The sequence below is a fragment of the Halichondria panicea genome, chromosome 6 (genome assembly GCF_963675165.1).
Source record: "Halichondria panicea chromosome 6, odHalPani1.1, whole genome shotgun sequence".
Classification (NCBI taxonomy): Eukaryota; Metazoa; Porifera; class Demospongiae; order Suberitida; family Halichondriidae; genus Halichondria; species Halichondria panicea.
This window is the reverse complement of record NC_087382.1, coordinates 5,446,104-5,470,680: the sequence shown is the minus strand read 5'-3', so window position 1 is coordinate 5,470,680 and position 24,577 is coordinate 5,446,104. Positions and strand designations below refer to the sequence as shown.

At 39.5% G+C, this 24,577-nt stretch overlaps 2 protein-coding genes, 1 long non-coding RNA gene and 1 pseudogene across 3 annotated transcripts; all 4 read right to left on the bottom strand.

The window, feature by feature from the left end:
- Window positions 1-1,199: 1,199 nt before the first annotated feature.
- LOC135337811 (dnaJ homolog subfamily C member 13-like) lies at window positions 1,200-23,400 on the bottom strand (annotated as a pseudogene).
- LOC135337809 (dnaJ homolog subfamily C member 13-like) lies at window positions 9,157-10,624 on the bottom strand. Its single transcript, XM_064533800.1, has 4 exons — window positions 10,570-10,624; window positions 10,129-10,269; window positions 9,895-10,035; window positions 9,157-9,554 (listed from the first exon to the last, which is right to left on the bottom strand). Exons 2-4 carry the CDS (start codon window positions 10,252-10,254, stop codon window positions 9,324-9,326), a joined length of 498 nt encoding a protein of 165 aa, XP_064389870.1. The 5' UTR covers window positions 10,255-10,269; window positions 10,570-10,624; the 3' UTR covers window positions 9,157-9,323.
- On the bottom strand, window positions 10,840-18,652 carry LOC135337814 (uncharacterized). The gene is made up of 3 exons (XR_010395322.1): window positions 18,536-18,652; window positions 11,125-11,202; window positions 10,840-10,894 (listed from the first exon to the last, which is right to left on the bottom strand). It is a non-coding gene; the product is annotated as an uncharacterized LOC135337814 (long non-coding RNA).
- On the bottom strand, window positions 16,481-18,409 carry LOC135337808 (dnaJ homolog subfamily C member 13-like). The gene is made up of 6 exons (XM_064533799.1): window positions 18,353-18,409; window positions 18,076-18,147; window positions 17,824-17,931; window positions 17,396-17,536; window positions 17,162-17,302; window positions 16,481-16,844 (listed from the first exon to the last, which is right to left on the bottom strand). The coding sequence occupies exons 3-6, from the start codon at window positions 17,890-17,892 to the stop codon at window positions 16,614-16,616; spliced, it is 582 nt and encodes a 193-aa protein (XP_064389869.1). The 5' UTR covers window positions 17,893-17,931; window positions 18,076-18,147; window positions 18,353-18,409; the 3' UTR covers window positions 16,481-16,613.
- Window positions 23,401-24,577: the final 1,177 nt, after the last annotated feature.

Below are 24,577 nucleotides of genomic sequence, written 5' to 3'. Positions count from 1 at the left end.
CTTGTGCATGTACGTATGTAAATGTTGAACGAAGTGGTTTACTACTTTGACTAAATATAGTCATGAGCAGAGTCATGTTATTGCTTTAATTTTCAGTATTAATATCCCATTGATTGAAATATACAAGCTCAAAAAGCATCAAAATAAGTGCCCATTGACAAACTGTTTGCATATATACTACATGGCGAAGAATGGTGAATATGTGCATTTGGAAAAACAAAATACCTCTCCCATTAACGGTCAAAACAAACCTCATACCACATTCATACAGTTAATATAATTGTACCATCTAATACATAATTATATATATACTGGAAAATGAAACTAAAACAGCCACAGAGAAATATCAAGTATAATTATACCGTATAGCACTTGTATTTGTCAAGCCTTAGACGTCTAGTATTAGGGTTGAGTCAAAAATAGAAAAAAGCGATCTAAATGTATACGATTTGGGGAAGAAAATGTACAAATAAGGCTAAAATGGGAGGAAGTATAGGGCTGGCTGAGCCGCTCAATGATATCTCTTCAGTTCTTCAAACTAAGGAACACAGTTGGAGTTAAAATAAGCATGTAGCTAGATCTAATGGTTAAATTAAAAGGACGTAAACAAAATGGGTTGTGTTGGTTATTATTTTCAATGTGGTTTACATCATGCATGCAGTATGAGCAGCAGAGACTTGATATGCTGAAGACAATCATGCATATACGTTCATGCAGGTTACCCGACATAAAAACAATGATTTACACTAGAGCATGGTGGAACTTCAACAGAATATTATGCAATTTATCAGACACAGATCATAATTATATTGCAAATGTCATATGCCAAATTTTTCTTAAAATTGCATGGACTATCATTTTTAATTATAATGTTGTTCATAAGTAGACCTATACATTGTCGGGTGAAAAATCAGCTTCTTGTTTTTCGTACATCCGTTTTCATCCGGCAGCTGTTTGATTATTCATAAGCGCCATGCACCATCATTCCAGAGGAATACGCCGATATGCATGCATGCATAAATTTAATGCGAACTTTGATCTAAACTAAGAGCTGCCTCAGATCCAAATCACGTACAGTTCACATCACCAGGACCTAGGAGTGCATGACTCAATATTCATGCACTCCTGACATCACAAAGCGACACTTTCACACAGTCATACATGATTATCAGTTTTCAACTGTATGATCTTTACCATAATCAAAATTAAAATGTATTATGTCATGTACCTCAAAATCCACGATACAATTATTAATTATTACAGACTTTAAAAATAGAAAGCAGTTTTTGTACTCACAACTCAAATACAATTATATAACAACCTAAGATACAGCTAGTCATCATCGTCATCATCGCCAGTGGGTGTGTCCTCCGGCGGCTCTAGTGGGGGTGGGGCAGAACTGTTTGCATTGTTAGCCGACGATGAGCTTCCAGCCGTGAGGTAACCAGCTACGCCAGACGGACCCGTAAGGTAACCAGATACAGTCGTGTTGGTAAGAAAGAGATCATGTTTCTGGTCTTTGTACGCCGACCACACAGGGGATTTTTCCAGTATCTCTAATATCTGTGGTTGTGGGTGTGTGTGTGGAGAAGGGGGTGGGTGAGCGTGTGATTCGTTAAACTTCCTGGCAAACAAGATTGATGATAAGCAAATTCACACAAATTGTCAGTGCAATACTACTACAGGGAGCGGTCATCATTAATTAATCATCATCGTCTACACATTTGCTTATTTAGGTTGAGTTTTGGTTCATACTAATGATCATAGAAGAGCTACAATGTACATGTACAGGTACATCCTCAAGCTGTATAATACATAATTATGGTTCAACTATGATTAATCTGTGGGGTACTATTTTGTTTTGAGCTATACTGACCCTCTCTCCATTGGCGAGGTCTTTAGCCATGTTCTTGAGTGACTCAGCTATGAGTGCTTTAGCAGCTGACGGCTTGTCACACTCAGACAGAGGATCCTCAAGCAGCTTCAGTAGGAACGGAATCAACTCTCCATTCACGGCCTGTGTACGTGGAACAGGGAGGAGTCACTTATTAACACGTATGTGAATATGTCAATCAATTATAGTTCCTAGTATTCCATACATTCACATACCTGTACCACTAGCTCGGGAATCATGAGGTCATACAGCTTTTTGATGGTCTCTGCGGCAACGTGTACACTGTCTTTCCTCTTCTTCATGGCACAGATCAACGGAACCACTGTGTCACACTTGGACATCGTTCGCACACAAACCTGTAAAAGTTAACCTTAACAACCAACTCAATACTGGCAATAGAAAATAAAAATGGATGCTTATCGAGCTAAATTATTATTTTACTGGTACAGTAACCACAGAAAAAGAGAAACTAAGACAAGCTTGACACATTCATTAATTTTGTACAACCCGCAAGCTTAGATAGAAAAAGTGCTTCACTAAATCAAAGGTAAATGAGAATGGTGAGCAACATTACATAACGTGTAGCAGGTACGTTTGACTCTTATTACTTGTACAGTTGTATTATGAATGTATTGTATTTTTACCTCGCTGTCCGCCAGTATGTGTGTGACCTGAAGACAAGCTTTTGGAATAACTTCGTTGTCAGCCTTCATTCGGGCCAGGATCCTGGGAATGTGACCCAGCGGTGGAACCTGGAACAAGAACTGGAGATAGATTGAGAGGACTGATAATTACAGAATAATTATCAATTAATTTGTTATGGTACATGCATGCATGGTTGACCTTTCCACCACGCACGGGTGATCGTTAAGAGGGGCTAGCTTCCATCACTCTAGGAGCTTACCTGGTCCGCTAGTGATGGTTGGGCAGTAAAGAGACAAACACAAGCCTCTGTCACTGTCTCCAGGATCTCTCCCTGGAGGGGGGGGGGGGTTAGGATAGTAAGTCTAACAATTGGAGTTATACAGTGTAAATGCAGAATAAATTTGAACGGAATTTTGGTGTAACAACAAATTTATTATACGTACATTTTAATAATTGCACATCTTTTCTAATTAACCCCTCAACAAAAGTACCGTAACAACAGTAGATATATGTGACTAATTTTTACTATAAAACACACAAACACATTTAGCACATAAAATATTCACTCACATCAGGATGAGCAGACTGTGAGAGTTGTCCAAACTTGTCGAGTAGTGATATCAGAAACTCCTTTGGTTTCCTCAGAACCTACACAATAAAATTATGCTACATGTAAAGGCAGATACGTACATAATCATACAATTCATAACAGCAATAGCTAGGAACATCTAGTACGTTTAGTCGATCAGTGGACACTCACCCAAGTAGGCTGCGATATAAATATCCTTAAGAAGACTCCGCCCACCATGATCTCCCCTTGTACCTGTGAATAGACCACCTCAAATTGTCGGGCAACCTCCACAGAGTGTCGGGGTCTTCCTTCTGCTTGAGGAAGAACCTATTATAGGGAAAAAAGTTATTTAAACTAACATACCATGAGATCGTTATACAGTTACAGAATGCATCTTTTTTACTTTGAATTTGAATAGTTTATGGCCATTCAAAGTTAGCTAGTGACTACATATATTCACACATCAGGGAAACTTCTGAATTGTTTTCTACTGAAGTGAACAACGCTCCATTACCTGAGTCAAATTAAATACAACGTAAACCACCGAAACTCTCAACTCATTCCTTATTCATTTTAGACACTACTCCCGACACTTTCTCTCTGGCCTCGTCGTTCCAAATTAGCTCCGGGTTCTCCTGATTGTCTGAAATTACAAAGAATTTCTTTCAATGGAACAAGAGAAAGAATAATATATAATGAAAGTAACTGCGTACATTCATTTTGTGTGTTTGACACAAACATAACAACCTGGTTTTTCAACCTACATACCAGTAACCGTTAATGCACTAAAGCGTGACCTTAATTAACGAAGCTACACGACCATTTTACACTTTAATCCTTTGTGTTACAAAGAGGTTCTTTTAATTGAGCAAGAGAACTAAAACACCTAAATTCACAACATACCAGTAACTGTTAATGCAATTTCCAAGAGCGTGACCCTTTGGTACTTAATTAGGAAGCTACCATGCACCAATTCACAGTTTAATCTTTTGTGTTTACTCACTCTCGAACATGTGAACGCTGGCCTCAGAGTTGTCTCGCATGGCGTCCATGAAGATTAGAGGTAAGAACTTGGAGAGGACAATTCTCACTTTAGGACCCACCAATTTGTCAGTAATCATCTTGGCAAGAAGGGAGGCAGTCTCTTCACGAACGGTCGGGTTCTGAGAGTTGCAGAACAACTGAAGGAGGTAAATCAGGGCACCTGTATGGGCAGAGGAGCCTTGAGTAGTACACCAGTTAGTATCTGTGTTTTCTGTACGTGTATATTACTATACTAACCCCAACCATGCAACCAGGCAAGGCATTCTTGTTACGATGGCAGATCGCAGGTATTCTATTTACGGATGGATCTCTGAAATGTATATACATGTACATATATTAGTAGAATATGGAAGATAATGTGCATGCCAATGATACGTACAAGCCATTCAGTAACAAGGCACATGCTGTACAGGACACACCAATTAAACACTGTGTCAATTAATTAATGTGTGTGCTTATGTGTGTGTAATATGCAAGCCCAACCTTTTTGAATGCTCTCCTTGACAATCTGAGTGTTTGAAGTGAGGGCTTGGAACACTTCCAGTACCAATTCATGGGCTGCAACACAAGACAAAGCGATATAATTATAAGAAGCCATGTCATGCATGCACGCTGTATGTATACAGTGGTTGTGTACAGGCTCGATTCATGGGGATAAAAATCAGTGAAAAAAGACGGAAGACAGTACTTTTGCCCATAAATTAGTGATTGCATACAACCCTTTTGAAAATGTATATATCTACAAAGTCATGACTTTATAAGTGTCCTTCACTCAAAAGTTGAACTGGTAAATTCATATACTAGCAGCCATTCCTTGATACCAGAGGGCTGCCTTCGTTCGTATAGAGTTAGTTTGTCTCATAACAGACACAGACACACACACACACACACAGATATATCTAATTATAGGGACGGTTGCGCAATATCTATTGGTGGCAACGATCCTGAGTGAATCTATTCTTCATCATATCCAGTGCTCAGAGACACACCTGAGTGAATCTATTCATACAGTCAGTGCCATGGAGTGGTTCGTACAATAAGTCAACATAGTTATAGTGCATGGTGGAACTTCAACAGATTTCTCCCAAATGGCCATAATAATCATGTTGCTATGAGCGTAGTTTCAGTATTTGTACATGCATTGATCGTTAATACAAGCTCAATGATAATCAAAGGTGTCCAATGATAAATTGCATGACTGTATTAGAGAATGATTTAACTAATTATATGTGCAAAAAACAGCCTGTTGGATTCTTCTTGCAACCATGCAAAAGAGTATATAGCTAGACAGGCTAGACTATTTATTGCTATTGTTTCAAGTTCAGAGATTGACTGCCAATAAACATTTTTTACTTCGTAAGTAACAAGGTAAATGCACAATAAGTACATGGTATCAGCAACAACAACAATTGAAAAAGGTAATGCTATTTATAAGAGTCAGGTCCCAGGGGGCTGATCGTGAATAAGAGAATAATCGAGAATAGTCCAGAACAATCCAGAAACGAAAGGTGCATAATAATCATAACAAAAGTGATCACACAACAATGGTGTGATAAATACATAACAAAACACATCAGGATAGAATAGGGTAGATCAAGATAGATCACAACACACCACGCCAGTACACATACCAACACACCCAAACACAATGCTACATGTATATAGTTCACTCATTTACGTATAATTGTTCTGAAGATGTATGATCGACAAAAAGACAGAGGATAAAACATATCATGCAGTCGTAACAGAACAAAATTTAGTCAATGTTGAGCTAACAAGTATCGATTATACACCTCCTCCACAACAGCTTGTACATTGTAGTCCTTGTCTCTAACTCTCCTCTTGTACCAGCGAGCCAGGAGGCAGTACACGATGAATCCAAGCAGACTGACAGCGGCTTTAATCCCATATAGTATTGGTAATGTGAATTTAAATGGTAAAGAATAGCTGATAATCGAAGGTAACATCAACGAAAGTGTTATACACCCTCCAAACATTCCTCTCATGTTGTATGGAGCCTGAGCACAAACTAACTGCAGCACGGCACTAGCAAGCAACATTATGAACATACCTTGAGAAACTGAATATAATATCACAATGACATAATGAACTGCCATTAAATCACTGTGATAGTAGTGGACTAGTCCTAGAATTACAAACACAATGTTGAGAGCCGTGATTAAGAAAGAAATGATTCCGATTTTTCTAAGAATGCTGGGAAGCCTGTTACGAATCACAGGGTATAGAACAAATTCATAAAAGACAATATCTATTGGTGGCAACGATCCTGAGTGAATCTATTCTTCATCATATCCAGTGCTCAGAGACACACCTGAGTGAATCTATTCATACAGTGCCCATGCATGGAGTGGTTCGTACAATAAGTCAACATAGTTATAGTGCATGGTGGAACTTCAACAGATTTCTCCCAAATGGCCATAATAATCATGTTGCTATGAGCGTATTTGTACATGCATTGATCGTTAATACAAGCTCAAAGATAATCAAAGATGTCCAATGATAAATTGCATGACTGTATTAGAGAATAATTTAACTAATTATGTGTGCAAAACAGCCTGTTGGATTCTTCTTGCAACCATGCAAAACAGTATATAGCTAGACAGGCTAGACTATTTATTGCTATTGTTTCAAGTTCAGAGATTGACTGCCAATAAACATTTTTTACTTCATAAGTAAATTCACAATAAGTACATGGTATCAGCAACAACAACAATTGAAAAAGGTAATGCTATTTATAAGAGTTAAGTCCCAGGGGGCTGATCGAGAATAAGAGAATAATCGAGAATAGTCCAGAACAATCCAGAAACGAAAGGTGCATGATAATCATAACAAAAGTGATCACACAACAATAGTGTGATAAATACATAACAAAACACATCAGGATAGAACAGGGTAGATCAAGATAGATCACAACACACCACGCCAGTACACATACCAACACACCCAAACACAATGCTACATGTATATAGTTCACTCATTTACGTATAATTGTTCTGAAGATGTATGAGCGACAAAAAGACAGAGGATAAAACGTATCATGCAGTCGTAACAGAACAAAATTTAGTCAATGTTGAGCTGACAAGTATCGATCATATACCTCCTCCACAACAGCTTGTACATTGTAGTCCTCGTCTCTAACTCTCCTTTTGTACCAGCGAGCCAGGAGGCAGTACACGATGAATCCAAGCAGACTGACAGCGGCTTTAATCCCATATAGTATTGTTAATGTGAATTTAAATGGTAAAGAATAGCTGATGATCGAAGGTAACATCAACGAAAGTGTTATACACCCTCCAAACATTCCTCTCATGTTGTATGGAGCCTGAGCACAAACTAACTGCAGCATGGCACTAGCAAGCAACATTATGAACAAACCTTGAGAAACTGAATATAATATCACAATGACATAATGAACTACCATTAAATCACTGTGATAGTAGTGGACTAGTCCTAGAATTACAAACACAATGTTGAGAGCCGTGATTAAGAAAGAAATGATTCCGATTTTTCTAAGAATGCTGGGAAGCCTGTTACGAATCACAGGGTATAGAACAAATTCATAAAAGACCGTCCAAACCATACCACACCACCAAGAGTTGTATGTGATTAAGGCCAGAAGCTCTGAAACATAACTATTCACATCGGGAAGATACAATGTTTCATGTGGTGGATGGAATATTGCAAGTGAGCACCCAAGAAGCCATAGTGTTAAACAGAGGGGTAACAAACGTAGGATGGTCTTCACATCTTCAACTTGCTCTGTAGTGAATGGTCCACCATATCTTGACTTTCCCAGGTCCATTCTTGAAGGTACGTTTTCCTCCCAATATGTGAGAGCACTGCGATTGAGGGGAGCCTTGTGCTTGGCTGCAAACTTGAGAACACGGTAGATGGTTGTTAGAGACTGAGGTAACTTTGGCTCAATTATAAGCCATTTCTTAGCAAGGAGAAAATCAAGAATAAGAACAACACTCATACACAAAGGTAGCAGCAAACTGTAAAGTTGGACAACCCAGTATGGCATTTGACTGCTACACAAAGCACCAGATATAATGGGCAAATTGGAAACGTTTGAGATCCAAATACCAGCATAGATATTGAATACAAACCAGGCAATAAAACTAGTGATATTGGAAGATGAAGCATCAGGCATCTGATCCAGGCCAAGCTGTAATAAGGTAACAAAGCATGCTACCACAGCTACTATAGAGAGACTCCCACCTATGCAGTACATGACACTCACAACATACACGTAATGAGCAATGCCAGGAACTAGGGTGATGACACTAGAAAGCAAACTTATAAGAAACAACAGTACAAAACTGTATTTCATCATTCCGTAGTTTCCCAGCTTAGCGTCAGCTAACCATCCTGAGAAAACAGCTCCAAAAACACCGAACACAATAGGGATAGCAAATAGCCATTTTGAAACTACAAAATTGACATCATGTCGTTTATGGAATATATGAGACCCTGACCTACAGGCTATGGTCAACAGCATATTCCAGACCAGAACAAGAAGTGCTCCCTTGGAATAGAACCACCTCACTCTGTACTTGCAACAGCCATTCCTTGATACCAGAGGGCTGCCTCCGCTCGTAGAGTTAGTTTGTCTCATAACAGACACACAGTGCACATGTATATAGGGATGGCTGCTAAACACTAATACTAAATATAGTTCTTGCAGTAGGCCTATGTATATGCACATGCATGAAGATACATGCATGAACAATCATGCAATTCACTTGTGCATGTACGTATGTAAATGTTGAACGAAGTGGTTTACTACTTTGACTAAATATAGTCATGATCAGAGTCATGTTATTGCTTTAATTTTCAGTATTAATATCCCATCGATTGTTAATACAAGCTCAAAATCATCAAAATAAGTGCCCATGGACAAACTGTTTGCATATATACTACATGGTGAAGAATGGTAAAACAAACTACCTCTCCCAGACACTTTCACAGTCATACATGATTATCAGTTTTCAACTGCATGATCTTTACCATAATCAAAATTAAAATGTATTATGTCATGTACCTCAAAATCCACGATACAATTATTAATTATTACAGACTTTAAAAATAGAAAGCAGTTTTTGTACTCACAACTCAAATATAATTATATAACAACCTAAGATACAGCTAGTCATCATCGTCATCATCGCCAGCTGGTGTGTCCTCCGGCGGCTCTAGTGGGGGTGGGGCAGAACTGTTTGCATTGTTAGCCGACGATGAGCTTCCAGCCGTGAGGTAACCAGCTATGCCAGACGGACCTGTAAGGTAACCAGATACAGTCGTGTTGGTGAGAAAGAGATCATGTTTCTGGTCTTTGTACGCCGACCACACAGGGGATTTTTCCAGTATCTCTAATATCTGTGGTTGTGTGTGTGTGTGTGTGTGTGTGTGTGTGTGTGTGTGTGTGTGTGTGTGTGTGGAGAAGGGGGTGGGTGAGCGTGTGATTCGTTAAACTTCCTGGCAACCAAGATTGATGATAAGCAAATTCACACAAATTGTCAGTGCAATACTATAGGGAGCGATCATCATTAATTTTTGTCTACACATGTGCTTATTTAGGTTGAGTTTCGGTTCATACTAATGATCATAGAAGAGCTACAATGTACATGTACAGGTACATCCTCAAGCTGTATACATAATTATGGTTTAACTATGATTAATCTGTGGGGTACTATTTTGTTTTGAGCTATGTACTGACCCTCTCTCCATTGGCGAGGTCTTTAGCCATGTTCTTGAGGGACTCAGCTATGAGTGCTTTAGTGGCTGACGGCTTGTCACACTCAGACAGAGGATCCTCAAGCAGCTTCAGTAGGAATGGGATCAACTCTCCATTCACAGCCTATGTACGTGGAATAGGGATGAGTCACTTATTAACACGTATGTGAATATGTCAATCAATTATAGTTCCTAGTATTCCATACGATTCACGTACCTGTACCACTAGCTCGGGAATCATGAGGTCATATAGCTTTTTGATGGTCTCTGCAGCAACGTGTACACTGTCTTTCCTCTTCTTCATGGCACAGATCAACGGAACCACTGTGTCACACTTGAACATCGTTCGCACACAAACCTGTGAAAGTTAAGAGAAACCGTAACAACCAACTCAATACTGGCAATAGAAAATAAAAATTGATGCTTATCGAGCTAAATTATTATTTTGCTGGTACAGTAACCACAGAAAAAGAGAAACTAAGACAAGCTTGACACATTCATTAATTTTGTGCAACTCGCAAACTTAGATAGAAAAGTGCTTCACTAAATCAAAGGTAAATGAGAATGGTGAGCAACATTACGTAACATGTAGCAGGTACGTTTGACCCTATTAATTTGACACTTGTACAGTTGTATTATGAATGTATTGTATTTTTACCTCGCTGTCCGCCAGTATATGTGTGTGACCTGAAGACAAGCTTTTGGAATACCTTCGTTGTCAGCCTTCATTCGGGCCAGGATACTGGGAATGTGACCCAGCGGTGGAACCTGGAACAAGAACGAGATAGATTGAGAGGACTGATAATTACAGAATAATTATCAATTAATGGTACATGCATGCATGGTTGACCTTTCCACCACGCACGGGTGATCGTTAAGAGGGGCTAGCTTTCATCACTCTAGGAGCTTACCTGGTCCGCTAGTGACGGTTGGGCAGTAAAGAGACAAACACAAGCCTCTGTCACTGTCTCCAGGATCTCTCCCTGGAGGGGGGGGGGGTTAGGTAGTAAGTCTGACAATTGGAGTTATACAGTGTAAATGCAGAATAAATTTGAATGGAATTTTGGTGTAACAACAAATTTATTATACGTACATTTTAAATAATTGCACATCTTTTCTAATTAACCCCTCAACAAATGTACCGTAACAACAGTATGTGACTAATTTTTACTATAAAACACACACACAGTTAGCACATAAAATATTCACTCACATCAGGATGAGCAGACTGTGAGAGCTGTCCAAACTTGTCGAGTAGTGATATCAGAAACTCCTTTGGTTTCCTCAGAACCTACACAATAAAATTACCTGCTATACGGTATAATTATGTTTTAGCTTAGTTTATTGATGATTATGGCTTTGTAAAGCAGTTACCAAACGGCCACAGGTTTTTTTCGGAAATACCCAAGTTGATGGTATATACCTTCTCAAAATAATTATGGCAAATTTGTTTTTTTCTACCACAATAATTATAGTAAGCCTTTCCAAGAGCTTCATAAGTAATTACATTCGTATTCCATTGACATTGCCATGACTACAAGTCATGTATACATGTATATGGCATAATTATGCGATTTTTTCCTTTGCAGTAATTGTTGTTGATGATTTTGCAGCATACTTAAAGTTTTGGATATGATCCAGGCCGAGTTGTATAGTGAGGTAACAAAACATGCTACTCCTGCTACGATAAAGAGACTCCCATGCACCTATGCAATACAAGACATTCACGTATATTGAGCAACGCCAGGAACTAGGGTGCAGGTGACTAGAAAGCAAACATTAACAACTGTATTTCATTACTCTGTAGTTCCCAAGTAGTTTAGCGTCAGCTAGCCATCCTGAGAAAACATGCAGCTCCTAACAAACCAGTAGCATGCAGGTAGCCATTTCGAAATTATAACATTGACACCAGGGGGATATACCAAGCACTGAGGAACAGGCTATAGTCAACAGCAGAATCCAGACCAGAAGGAGAAATGCTCCTTTGGAATAGAACCACCTCACTGTGAGGGCTGTCTTCGTTCGTAGAGTTATAGTTTGTCTTATATAACATGCAGACAGTCACACACACACACACACACACAGTCATGTAGGGATGGCTGCTAAATGTATACTGTAATTAGTAGAGCAAAATCTAAGTTTCTATTATTATTGTATTGTAATACTGAGTGAAATTATATTATTCTTGCATGCAGTGCGACACACCTATAATCATAGCAACTATCTTCCCTGAAAGGGTTATTGCAGTTTCAGTATTTGTACATGCCGTCGATCGTTAATACAAGCTCAAACATACTCAAAGGTGTCCAATGATAAATTGCAAGACTGATGAAAAAAAAAAGAAGTGCGGTGAGCATACTAAAACTGTTTATATAGCACGCTTTTTTGTGTGTACGTGTGTGTGCAAGCTGTTTGCAGTGAATCACCTGTACATCTATACCAACATAAGTTCTGTGCATAGATAAAAAATCCAAGCAGACTGATGCCTACTCTAACAATAACCTCATATATTGTGAGTCTGACGTTCAATGGAAAGCAATAGCCAATAATAAAAGATGAGAACAACACCAGCACCAAACGCCCTCCAAACAATCCTCTCATGTTGTATGGAGCTTGAGCACAAATTAACTCCAGCATGGTACTAGCAAGCAACATTGTGAGCAAACCTCTAGAAATTGAAGCTAAGACGATTGTAACATACTTGATTGCATCGAAATCATCGAAATTGGTTTGTAGTAGTTGCAGAATAGAAACACAATACTGAGAGTCATATTGAAGAGAGAAATTATCTCAATTCTTCTAAGGATGCTGGGAAGCTTGTTACAAATCACTGGGTATAGAACAAATTCATAAAAGACAGTCCAAACCATACCACACCACAAATTGTGATATGTGAACAAGGACAGAAGCCTTGAAACATAACAATTCCAATCTGGAGGATAAACATTATAGTTTAGCGGATGGAATATTGCAAGTGAGCACCCAAGAAGCCATAGCGTTAAGCAGAGGGGTAACAAACGTAGGATAGTCTTCACATCTTCAACTTGCTCTGTAGTGAATGGTCCACCATATCTTGACTTTCCCAGGTCCATTCTTGAAGGTACGTTTTCCTCCCAATATGTGAAAGCACTGCGATTGAGGGGAGCCTTGTGCTTGGCTGCAAACTTGAGAACACGGTAGATGGTTGTTAGAGACTGAGGTGACTTTGGCTCAATTATAAGCCATTTCTTAGCAAGGAGAAAATCAAGAATAAGAACAGCACTCATACACAAAGGTGGCAGCAAACTGTAAAGTTGGACAACCCAGTATGGTATTTGACTGCTACACAAAGCACCAGATATAATGGGCAAATTGGAAACGTTTGGGATCCAAAAACCAGCATAGATATTGAATGCAAACCAGGCAATAAAACTAGTGATATTGGAAGATGAAGCATCAGGCATCTGATCCAGGCCAAGCTGTAATAAGGTAACAAAGCATGCTACCACAGCTACTATAGAGAGACTCCCACCTATGCAGTACAAGACACTCACAACATACACGTAATGAGCAATACCAGGAACTAGGGTGACGACACTAAAAAGCAAAGCTATAAGAAACAACAGTACAAAACTGTATTTCATCACTCTGTAGTTTCCCAGCTTAGCGTCGGCTAGCCATCCTGAGAAAACAGCTCCAAAAACACCGAACACAAGTGGGATAGCAAATAGCCATTTTGAAATTACAATATTGACATCATGTCGTTTACGGAATATATGAGACACTGACACACAGGCTATGGTCAACAGCATATTCCAGACCAGAACAAGAAATGCTCCCTTGGAATAGAACCACCTCACTCTGTACTTGCACTTGCAGCCATTCCTTGATACCAGAGGGCTGCCTCCGCTCGTAGAGTTAGTTTGTCTCATAACAGACACACAGTGCACATGCATATAGGGATGGCTGCTAAACACTAATACTTTGACTAAATATAGTTCTTGCAGTAGGCCTATATATGCACATGCATGAAGATACATGCATGCACAATCATGCAATGCACTTGTGCATGTACGTATGTAAATGTTGAACAAAGTGGTTTACTACTTTGACTAAATATAGTCATGAGCAGAGTCATGTTATTGCTTTAATTTTCAGTATTAATATCCCATCGATTGTTAATACAAGCTCAAAAAGCATCAAAATAAGTGCCCATTGACAAACTGTTTGCATATATACTACATGGCGAAGAATGGTGAATATGTGCATTTGGAAAAACAAAATACCTCTCCCATTAGGCCACTCCAAGTGATACTCTGGTTTCTGGTCCACCGCCTGCATCAGATTTTATTCTTGGATTTCTATCTCATTATTGGATTTCTATCTCATTATTTTTTTTTTTTTTTTTTTTTTTTTTCATGGTAACAACTTTTTTTTTTTTTTTTTTTTTTTTTTTTTTTTTTTTTAAGCCTTTATGGCGAAACGAGTATGCGCAGAATGGTCCATGCGGTACAAAATAGGTCATTTGCAAAATAATGAGATTCATAAGGTGATGCCTCAGACGCAGACAGAGAAGAATAGTTTTTTAATGAGTGGGCTTAATTTCGAGGCAAACACCTAGATAAAATGAAATTAAGCCCATCCCACCTGGATTAGGATGGGCGTAATCTCGGTAGAGTACGGTATATACATGGTTTACAATATTTTAATGCGTTAAGTATGTATATATAGGATATACCACACCTAGATATATGGGGTGCATATCCTCCCAAGTATAGATGTGGCATATCTGACTTATACCACGTGATCGCAGCACTATAAAAGGACCTCCCCCTAGCAACAATTCAATCCACGATGCAGACTGCAAAAAAAACAAGACTGTCGGATTTTGCAGCCGTCAAAGAAAAGAGCTAGTTTAGCAATGCGTCGACTCCTACAGATGCTCGAGCTTCCTTGGTCCAAGCATTGACCGTTCAACGTCCCTTACTGGAGTTGCAAGCTCTTCTTGGACTAAACCACGCCCATGGACCCATGGAAGCTTAGCCATGTTGTTGGAGAGCAGCTTCCGTGCTTCTGCCGTCGCTTTGAGTCTTAGTACCGTCAAGCATGGCTCTTTTCTCTTTGCTTACTTTCTTGAACAAAAAGAAAACTGTGCATGCCTGGGGCTGTATAATATAATTATCCTACAGCTGTTGACTAATGAGTGGTGACATAAGTGTGGTATAAGTGAGTGTAATCACAACTTTATATGGCTTGTTTTGTTCTATATTGGCGTGGAAAATTAGGCATGGGAATTTCAGAATCACCTCTATTTTTATGTCAGTGATAGACAGTTTTACTCTTAGACTAACATGCTATAATAATTAGTGCAAATGCATTGATAATGACATAATGAGAAAAGCCGCCCGCCCGCATGCAATTAGAAAAAATTCAGGACCAGAAACCAGAGTGTCACTTGGAGTGGCCTTAACGGTCAAAAAACAAACCTCATAGAGTAGAACCTCGATTATCCGGCCCTATTATCCGGAACCTCGATTATCCGGCTTGGCAGTTTTCTAATTCTGAAAATGGGCGTGTCCCTAAAATGCGCATGCGCGTTGCAGCTGTTACCATGGAGACATGCTTGCTTATCTTCTGCGCATGCGCAGACAACCAGTGACACTGCTGTTTATCAATAAAGTGGGTGGATCAAGGCGTGGTTTATCTATTCGATTACCGGCATATTCACTTATCCGGCCTGCTTACAATTGTACCGTCTAATACATAATTACATATACTGGAAAATGAAACTAAAACAGCCACAGAGAAATATCAAGTATAATTATACCGATAGCAGTTGTATATTTGTCAAGCCTTAGACGTCTGTCTATACAAGACACATTAGTATTAGGGTTGAGTCGAAAATAGAAAAAGCAATCTAAAGTGAGGAAAAAGTGTACAAATAAGGAAGTTTTCTAAAATGGTATGTAGGAAGTATAGGGCTGGCTGAGCTGCTCAATGATATCTCTTCAGTTCTTCAAACTAAGGAACACAGTTGGAGATAAAATAAGCATGTAGCTAATGGTTAAATTAAAAGGACGTAAACAAAATGGGTTGGTGTTGGTTATTATTTTCAATGTGGTTTACATCATGCATGCAGAGACTTGATATGCTGAAGACAATCATGCATATACGTTCATGCAGGTTACCTGACATAAAAACAATGATTTACACTAGAGCAAACAGCAATTTATCAGACACAGATCATAAATTATATTGCAAATGTCATTTCATAGGTAGACCTATACATTGTCGGGTGAAAAATCAGCTTCTTGTTTTTCGTACATCCGTTTTCATCCGGCAGCTGTTTGATTATTCATAAGCGCCATGCACCATCATTCCAGAGGAATACGCTGATATGCATGCATGCATAAATTTAATGCGAACTTTGATCTGAACTAAGAACTGCCTCAGATCCAAATCACGTACAGTTCACATCACCAGGACCTAGGAGTGCATGACTCAATATTCATGCACTCCTGACATCACAAAGAGACACTTTCACAGTCATACATGATTATCAGTTTTCAACTGCATGATCTTTACCATAATCAAAATTAAAATGTATTATGTCATGTACCTCAAAATCCACGATACAATTATTAATTATTACAGACTTTAAAAATAGAAAGCAGTTTTTGTACTCACAACTCAAATACAATTATATAACAACCTAAGATACAGCTAGTCATCATCGTCATCATCGCCAGTGGGTGCGTCCTCCGGCGGCTCTAGTGGGGGTGGGGCAGAACTGTTTGCATTGTTAGCCGACGACGAGGTTCCAGCCGTGAGATAACCAGCTACGCCAGACGGACCCGTAAGGTAACCAGATACAGTCGTGTTGGTGAGAAAGAGATCATGTTTCTGGTCTTTGTATGCCGACCACACAGGGGATTTTTCCAGTATCTCTAATATCTGTGGTTGTGTGTGTGTGTGTGTGTGTGTGTGTGGAGAAGGGGGTGGGTGAGCATGTGATTCGTTAAACTTCCTGGCAACCAAGATTGATGATAAGCAAATTCACACAAATTGTCAGTGCAATACTACTACAGGGAGCGGTCATCATTAATTTTTGTCTACACATGTGCTTATTTAGGTTGAGTTTCGGTTCATACTAATGGTCATAGAAGAGCTACAATGTACATGTACAGGTACATCCTCTAGCTGTATACATAATTATGGTTCAACTATGATTAATCTGTGGGGTACTATTTTGTTTTGAGCTATGTACTGACCCTCTCTCCATTGGCGAGGTCTTTAGCCATGTTCTTGAGGGACTCAGCTATGAGTGCTTTAGCGGCTGACGGCTTGTCACACTCAGACAGAGGATCCTCAAGCAGCTTCAGTAGGAACGGGATCAACTCTCCATTCACGGCCTGTGTACGTGGAACAGGGATGAGTCACTTATTAACACGTATGTGAATATGTCAATCAATTATAGTTCCTAGTATTCCATACGATTCACATACCTGTACCACTAGCTCGGGAATCATGAGGTCATACAGCTTTTTGATGGTCTCTGCGGCAACGTGTACACTGTCTTTCCTCTTCTTCATGGCACAGATCAACGGAACCACTGTGTCACACTTGGACATCGTTCGCACACAAACCTGTGAAAGTTAAGAGAAACCTTAACAACCAACTCAATACTGCAGGCAATAGAAAATAAAAATTGATGCTTATCGAGCTAAATTATTATTTTGCTGGTACAGTAACCACAGAAAAAGAGAAACTAAGACAAGCTTGACACATTTATTAATTTTGTACAACCCGCAAGCTTAGAAAAAGTGCTTCACTAAATCAAAGGTAAATGAGAATGGTGAGCAACATTACATAACGCGTAGCAGGTACGTTTGAACTTGTACAGTTGTATTAAATGAATGTATTGTATTTTTACCTCGCTGTCTGCCAGTATGTGTGTGACCTGAAGACAAGCTTTTGGAATAACTTCGTTGTCAGCCTTCATTCGGGCCAGGATCCTGGGAATGTGACCCAGCGGTGGAACCTGGAACAAGAACCGGAGATAGATTGAGAGGACTGATAATTACAGAATAATTATCAATTAAGGTACATGCATGCATGGTTGACCTTTCCACCACGCACGGGTGATCGTTAAGAGGGGCTAGCTTCCATCACTCTAGGAGCTTACCTGGTCCGCTAGTGATGGTTGGGCAGTAAAGAGACAAACACAAGCCTCTGACACTATCTCCAGGATCTCTCCCTGGAGGGGGGGGGGTTAGGATAGTAAGTCTGACAATTGGAGTTATACAGTGTAAACGCAGAATAAGGAATTTTGGTGTAACAACAAATTTATTATACGTACATTTTAATAATTGCACATCTAACCCCTCAACAAATGTACCGTAACAACAGTATGTGACTAATAAAACACACACACACATTTAGCACATAAAACATTCACTCACATCAGGATGAGCAGACTGTGAGAGCTGTCCAAACTTGTCGAGTAGTGATATCAAAAACTCCTTTGGTTTCCTCAGAACGTACACAATAAAATTATGCTACATGTAAAGGCAGATATGTACATAATCGCATAACAGCAATAGCTAGGAGCATCTAGTACGTTTAGTCGATCAGTTGACACTCACCCAAGTAGGCTGCGATATAAATATCCTTAAAAAGACTCCGCCCACCATGATCTCTCCTTGTACCTGTGAATAGACCACCTTAAAATTGTCGGGCAACCTCCACAGAGTGTTGGGGTCTTCCTTCTGCTTAAGGAAGAACCTATTATAGGGAAAAAAGTTATTCAAACTAACATACCATGAGATCGTTATACAGTTACAGAATGCATCTTTTTTACTTTGGATTTGAATAGTTTATGGCCATTCAAAGTTAGCTAGTGACTACATATATTCACAATCCATCACACATCAGGGACCCTTCTGAATTGTTTTCTACTGAAGTGAACAACGCTCCATTACCAGAGTCAAATTAAATACAACGTAAACCACCGAAACCCTCAACTCACTCCTTGTTCATTTTAGACACTACTCCTGACACTTTCTCTCTGGCCTCGTTGTTCCAAATCAGCTCCGGATTCTCCTGATTGTCTGAATTAAATTACAAAGAGTTTCTTTTAATTGAGCAAGAGAACGAATAATATATAATGAAAGTAACTGCGTGCATTTATTTTGTGTGTTTTACACAAAGAAAACAACCTGGCTTTCAACCTACATACCAGTAACCGTTAATGCACTAAAGCGTGACCTTAATTAACGAAGCTACACCACCATTTCACACTTTAATCCTTTGTGTTACAAAGAGGTTCTTTTAATTGAGCAAGAGAACTAAAACACCCAAATTCACAAACAAAACAAGTTTTCAAACTATGGTACAAGTAACCATTAATGCAATTTCCTAGAGCGTGACCCTTTGCTACATAATTAGAAAGCTACTATATGCACCATTTCAAAATTTAATCCTTTGTGTTTACTCACTCTCGAACATGTGAACGCTGGCCTCAGAGTTGTCTCTCATAGCGTCCATAAAGATTAGAGGTAAGAACTTGGAAAGGACAATTCTCACTTTAGGACCCACTAATTTGTCGGTGATCATTTTGGCAAGAAGGGAGGCAGTCTCTTCACGAACGGTCGGGTTCTGAGAGTTGCAGAACAACTGAAGGAGGTAAATCAGGGCACCTGTATGGGCAGAGGAGCCTTGATTAGTACACCAGTTAGTATAGTTTTCCTGTGTTTTCTGTACGTGTATAATACTATACTAACCCCAACCATGCAACCTGGCAAGGCATTCTTGTTGTTACATATTATTATGACGGCAGAATGCAGGTATTCTATTTACGGATGGATCTCTGAAATGTATACATGTACCTATATTAGAATATGGAAGATAATGTGCATGGCATGATGTTTACGTACAAGCCATTCAGTAACGAGGCACATGCTGTACAGGACACACCAATTAAACACTGTGTCAAGTAATGTGTGTGCTAATGTGTGTGTAATGCAAGCCCAACCTTTTTGAATGCTCTCCTTGACAATCTGAGTGTTTGAAGTGAGGGCTTGGAACACTTCCAGCACCAATGCATGGGCTGCAACACAAGACAAAGCGATATAATTATAAGAAGCTATGTCATGCATGTAGCAGTGCGCTGTATGTATAGTGGTTGTGTATAGGTTCGATTCATATATAGGGATAAAAATCATCTGGAGAACAGTAATTCCGCCCATAAATTAGAAATTGTGTAAACCCTTTTGAAAATGTATCTACAAAGTCGTGACTTTATAAGTGTCCTTTACTCAAAGTTGAACAGGTAAACCCATATACTGCAACGGATATTTACACGGTCATGTATAGCGACTTACAAGTGGGAAGCATGTAGAGCACCAGTAAGAGGTACTGCAGGACGTTGGACTCTGCAATGCTGGACACACAACTCTTGTTCCCTGTCACGCTTGACACCAACTGCAGCGATATACACACGTAAAGGTGAACTTGTCCCCAAATTAACTCAATGGCATCCAATAACACAAGACATTTCCATAAAATAAATTATAATTATAATAAGCACCGATTACAATTACATAGTAGGTAAACATGGCGAGCTGCTATAGCAATTGCATGCACATTCTATAAAATAGGGATTTTGCTGCGCATGCGTTGTTGATTACGTGCGCTATCAAAAGAACACAATTAATCCTATCAAGATTTGCCAAACGAATTTCCTCGCCAAGTTGACCCACTATTGTGTTATGGTATTCAGACTTCGTTTCACTGTACGAATTCCAGTGCATCAATATTTATATAGTTTAGGTCACCTGCAAAGTCACAATTTGCCTATTTCATATTTCATAGCTGCATGTTATCACGGGATAGTGTCACGGTAATAGTATATTCAAGTTACTAGGCTCTAGAAAACTACTAACTGAGCAGATACGAATAGCAAGAAAAACGAACGCCCATGCTGCACGCACAGTTACTGTACTGTACCTTTCATTTTCCATGAAAATAATGAAGTACTACATATACACACATGACATGTGTTTCTTTTAAGCATGAATGAACATCAACAATAGTTTGGTTCATTTGATTTAGTGCATATGATTTGCAAGTTCGAGAGAAATGAATCAGTTCAATTCTACAAGTAATCTACCAAACACAAGACACCGCTGCAAATGTCACTATCAAGTAAGATGGTTTTACTCTAAGGGAGCGTTTCTTCTCCTGTTCAATGTTACTTTGGCAAGCATAGCATACTTCACATTATTAAGCATACTTTCCAGCTATATAAAAGAACACAACTTCCAGAAATGGTGGATTGGTATTCCTGTTTGTTTGTTTGGCTTGCTGGCAAGTGTTATATCAGGGTGGGTAGCAGACGCAAGACTTGGAAACTACAAAATACTTCGGATTGGTTGGATACTGTTATTTCTCACAAAAATGGCTTTCAGCGCATTTCTTCTAGTCCCCACGAATTTACAAAATTACTACGTAGCCTATACTTTGTTCACTTTGGGGGGTAGCATCTTTATGGTGGGGTTGGTAGCCTCCATTGTAACTTCACTACAGTTTGGTTTGGACCAGATGCCAGATGCCTCTTCCTCAAGCATCACTGCATTTATTGCTTGGTACATTTTCAGTATTTTTGTTGGTGTGTGGCTCAGTTTTATTGCCGTTTATTGTCTCTCGAAGAGTTGCACAAGTGTGCTTCACAGCACAAATAGTACCCAGCTATTGTTAATTGTACCACCTTTATGCATGAGTATCATTCTTGTTTTGGATTTCATCTTAGCCAAGTCATGGTTGATTATTGAGCCCAATTCACCACAAGCTATAAAAACCATCTACCAAGTTCTCAAGTTTGCAGCCAAGCACAAAGCTCCCCTCAATTGCAGTGCTCTCACATACTGGGAGGAAGACGTACCCTCAAGAATGGACCTGGGAAAGTCGAGATACGGTGGACCATTCACTACAGAGTCGAAGATGTGAAGACAATTTTACGTTTGTTTACTCTCAGTATTTCACTATGGTTTGTCTGCTTCCCTCTTATGCTCAATAACTCACGAATGATTGCAAAGATAAATCCACTAGGTTCAACCTATTGTAATTCGCTATTAATTGGCTTGGTAACCTACAACACTTGGTGGTACGGAATGATATGTACCTTGATTAACGAGTTCGTTATTTACCCGGTATTCAGAAACAAGTTTCCGAGTATTCTAAAAAGAATTGGCCTAGTGTCTTTTGTGAATACCATTCTCAACATCACTTTTCTCGTTATACATTTGAGCCTAACTCAATACTTAATGAACAAACAAATGGTTGTTATATTGTACTTAACTTCAATATCAAACGGTTTGCTACGAATGATACTCATTTGCGCTATGCTGGAGTTAGTTTGTGCTCAAGCTCCGTACAGAATGAGAGGGCTTCTAACTGGCTACACGAATGTACTTGTTTTAATCTTTTATATTATAGAGGTAAAGTTAGAATTAGACTTAAAATACTCCGCTGGTCATATTCGGAGTGAAGACAGGCATCAGTTTGTTTGGATTCATCTTGTACTGCCTCCTGGCTCGCTGGTACAAGAGGAGAGTTAGAGACGAGGACTACAATGCACAAGCTGCTGTGGAGGAGGTCTATGATCGATACTTGTCAGCTCAGCATTGAACACTATATACTATACGCTAGATAGATAACTAATAGTGATATACAATGTACATTGAAGGTATTCACTGTAGAAGGTTTTGTTTTATGTATTTGTTTTATGTACACTGCAAATACTGTAGAAAATGAATTTTTCGGGCAAATGAATTTTCAGTTGACATAGCTTCAGTACATGTATAGGTAACAACTCGAGCATCGTAATACAAACACTACATAATCATGATATCACACTTATACATGTATACATAAGCTACATACACGAGTGGCTTAAAGGAATGATAACACAAGCCATAATACCGTATACACTGTAGCGGGTAATGTTCGAGAGTCCACCTTTTCGCAAATTAGGGGTGCAAGATCGTCTCAAGGCCACCTCATTAAATTGGACGTGCTGCCAATGGATCTAGTAGCCCAAGAATCAAACCTGCTCATTCTCACCTAACCATATCAAAACTCTGAACTATAAACTCTGAATTTTTGCTTACAATAACGTGTAAACTGCTCACAAAGAGACGGTGTAGATTACGCCCCCCCCCCCAAAAACCTTTTTCACGAATCAGGACAAAACTTCGCTCACAGCAATAGCCCCACCCCATCTTTGTAATCTATACCTTTATTTTCATACTATTATGAGGTAAAGTCACACCCAAATCAATCAGAGTGCGTGTTTTGTGTACCTTGAGAGTGAGCATCTGCAGCTTCTTGGCACCCTGGAACCTGAAGAATGAGAAGAGGAGATTAAAATGTCCGTTGCACTGTGTCTCCACTCCTGCGTTGTTATGGATCACGTTGTACAGCGCCTCTAGGGCCATCTCAACCTGTCAGACCATGGTAGCAGGTAAGCGACATCATGCACATGCTATCATTGTAACAGTGACTCATATACACTTAACAGTACTTAAAACATTATTAGACAGCTGGGGTGCATGGAGTTATACTAGAGTGCATTACAAGTATCAATATTCTAGAGAGGGGTAGATAACGGTCAGCACTCCCATACAGAAATGTCAAGCTTGTAACAAGCTTGCTACAAGGTGGTTTGGTTGCAGAAAGGTTGTTACAACCTGGAAAACAGGTTGTAACAACCTTGCATTGTGGTTGTCATTCTGTACAATTGATTTACAACCTTGGGCTGGTCTTCTGTAGTCCTCTGTGGTGAGGGGGGCTAGCTTGTCTCTGTAGGATAGTCTCAGCTAGTCAGGCCTCGTGGCTGGTCTGATGATGGGAGGAGTGATGTAACGATCAGGGTCAGCTTCTTCCATTGCTCCATCAGTGTAAGGTGGGTCCAAGGGGTCACTTTGTTCATATTTGTCTATTGCTTCGAGTAATTCATTATCATTGTTTTCATCGGCTACCAGCTGATACATTTTCCGGGCATTTTTAGCTCGTCGGAGTCTCATGTCTGCAGCACCTGCTCCTAAGTTCCTTATGGTGTTCTCTATCTTCAGCCATGTATTACTCTTCTTGAGTACGAATTGGTAAAAATGGTAGCTGAGGGTTGTCACAAATATGATGAATGATATAGCCATTGAAATATTGGCTAGTGCTGACTGATCTTTATTTGTATCTTTGACATAGGAGGTGCCAAATGCTAGAATAGCAACGTTGAGTAGATAGAGATTTTCGAGGGAATCACAGAACTTACTTTTATACAAACGATTATTCAGTAGTTTCCATCCAATCAGTCCAACTGATACAGCCCCAGATGATAGCATGGGAAGAAAATTGTCTGGAGCCATGGAAGCTGAACAATAAGAGCAAAAAGGAGCAGTCCCACCCAGTAGCGATGCTTGGGAGTGAATGGAGCATGATATGCGTCCATGAAACCAATGTACTTTGTGTTTTTGGTCCATTTCATAACCTTAGAACAGCGCGGAAACCATTGTCCAAAAAAGAGCAGCACAGTGAACAATCCACCAGCAATGAGGATTATGGCTGCATCAACAAACTGAGGGGTGTGTTTGGGAGTGAAGTATAGCACATTGCCGTCAAACAACCATACA

Coding starts and splice junctions, on each gene's coding strand:
- LOC135337809 (XM_064533800.1), bottom strand. CDS start 10,254: ATGTTCAAGTGTGACACAGTGGTTCCGTTGATCTGTGCCATGAAGAAG. Junction 10,036..10,128: donor TTCCCGAGCTAGTGGTACAG/GTACGTGAATCG, acceptor CCACGTACATAG/GCTGTGAATGGAGAGTTGAT. Junction 9,555..9,894: donor ACCTCGCCAATGGAGAGAGG/GTCAGTACATAG, acceptor ACACAACCACAG/ATATTAGAGATACTGGAAAA.
- LOC135337808 (XM_064533799.1), bottom strand. CDS start 17,892: ATGAAGGCTGACAACGAAGTTATTCCAAAAGCTTGTCTTCAGGTCACA. Junction 17,537..17,823: donor ACATACTGGCAGACAGCGAG/GTAAAAATACAA, acceptor TAACTTTCACAG/GTTTGTGTGCGAACGATGTC. Junction 17,303..17,395: donor TTCCCGAGCTAGTGGTACAG/GTATGTGAATCG, acceptor CCACGTACACAG/GCCGTGAATGGAGAGTTGAT.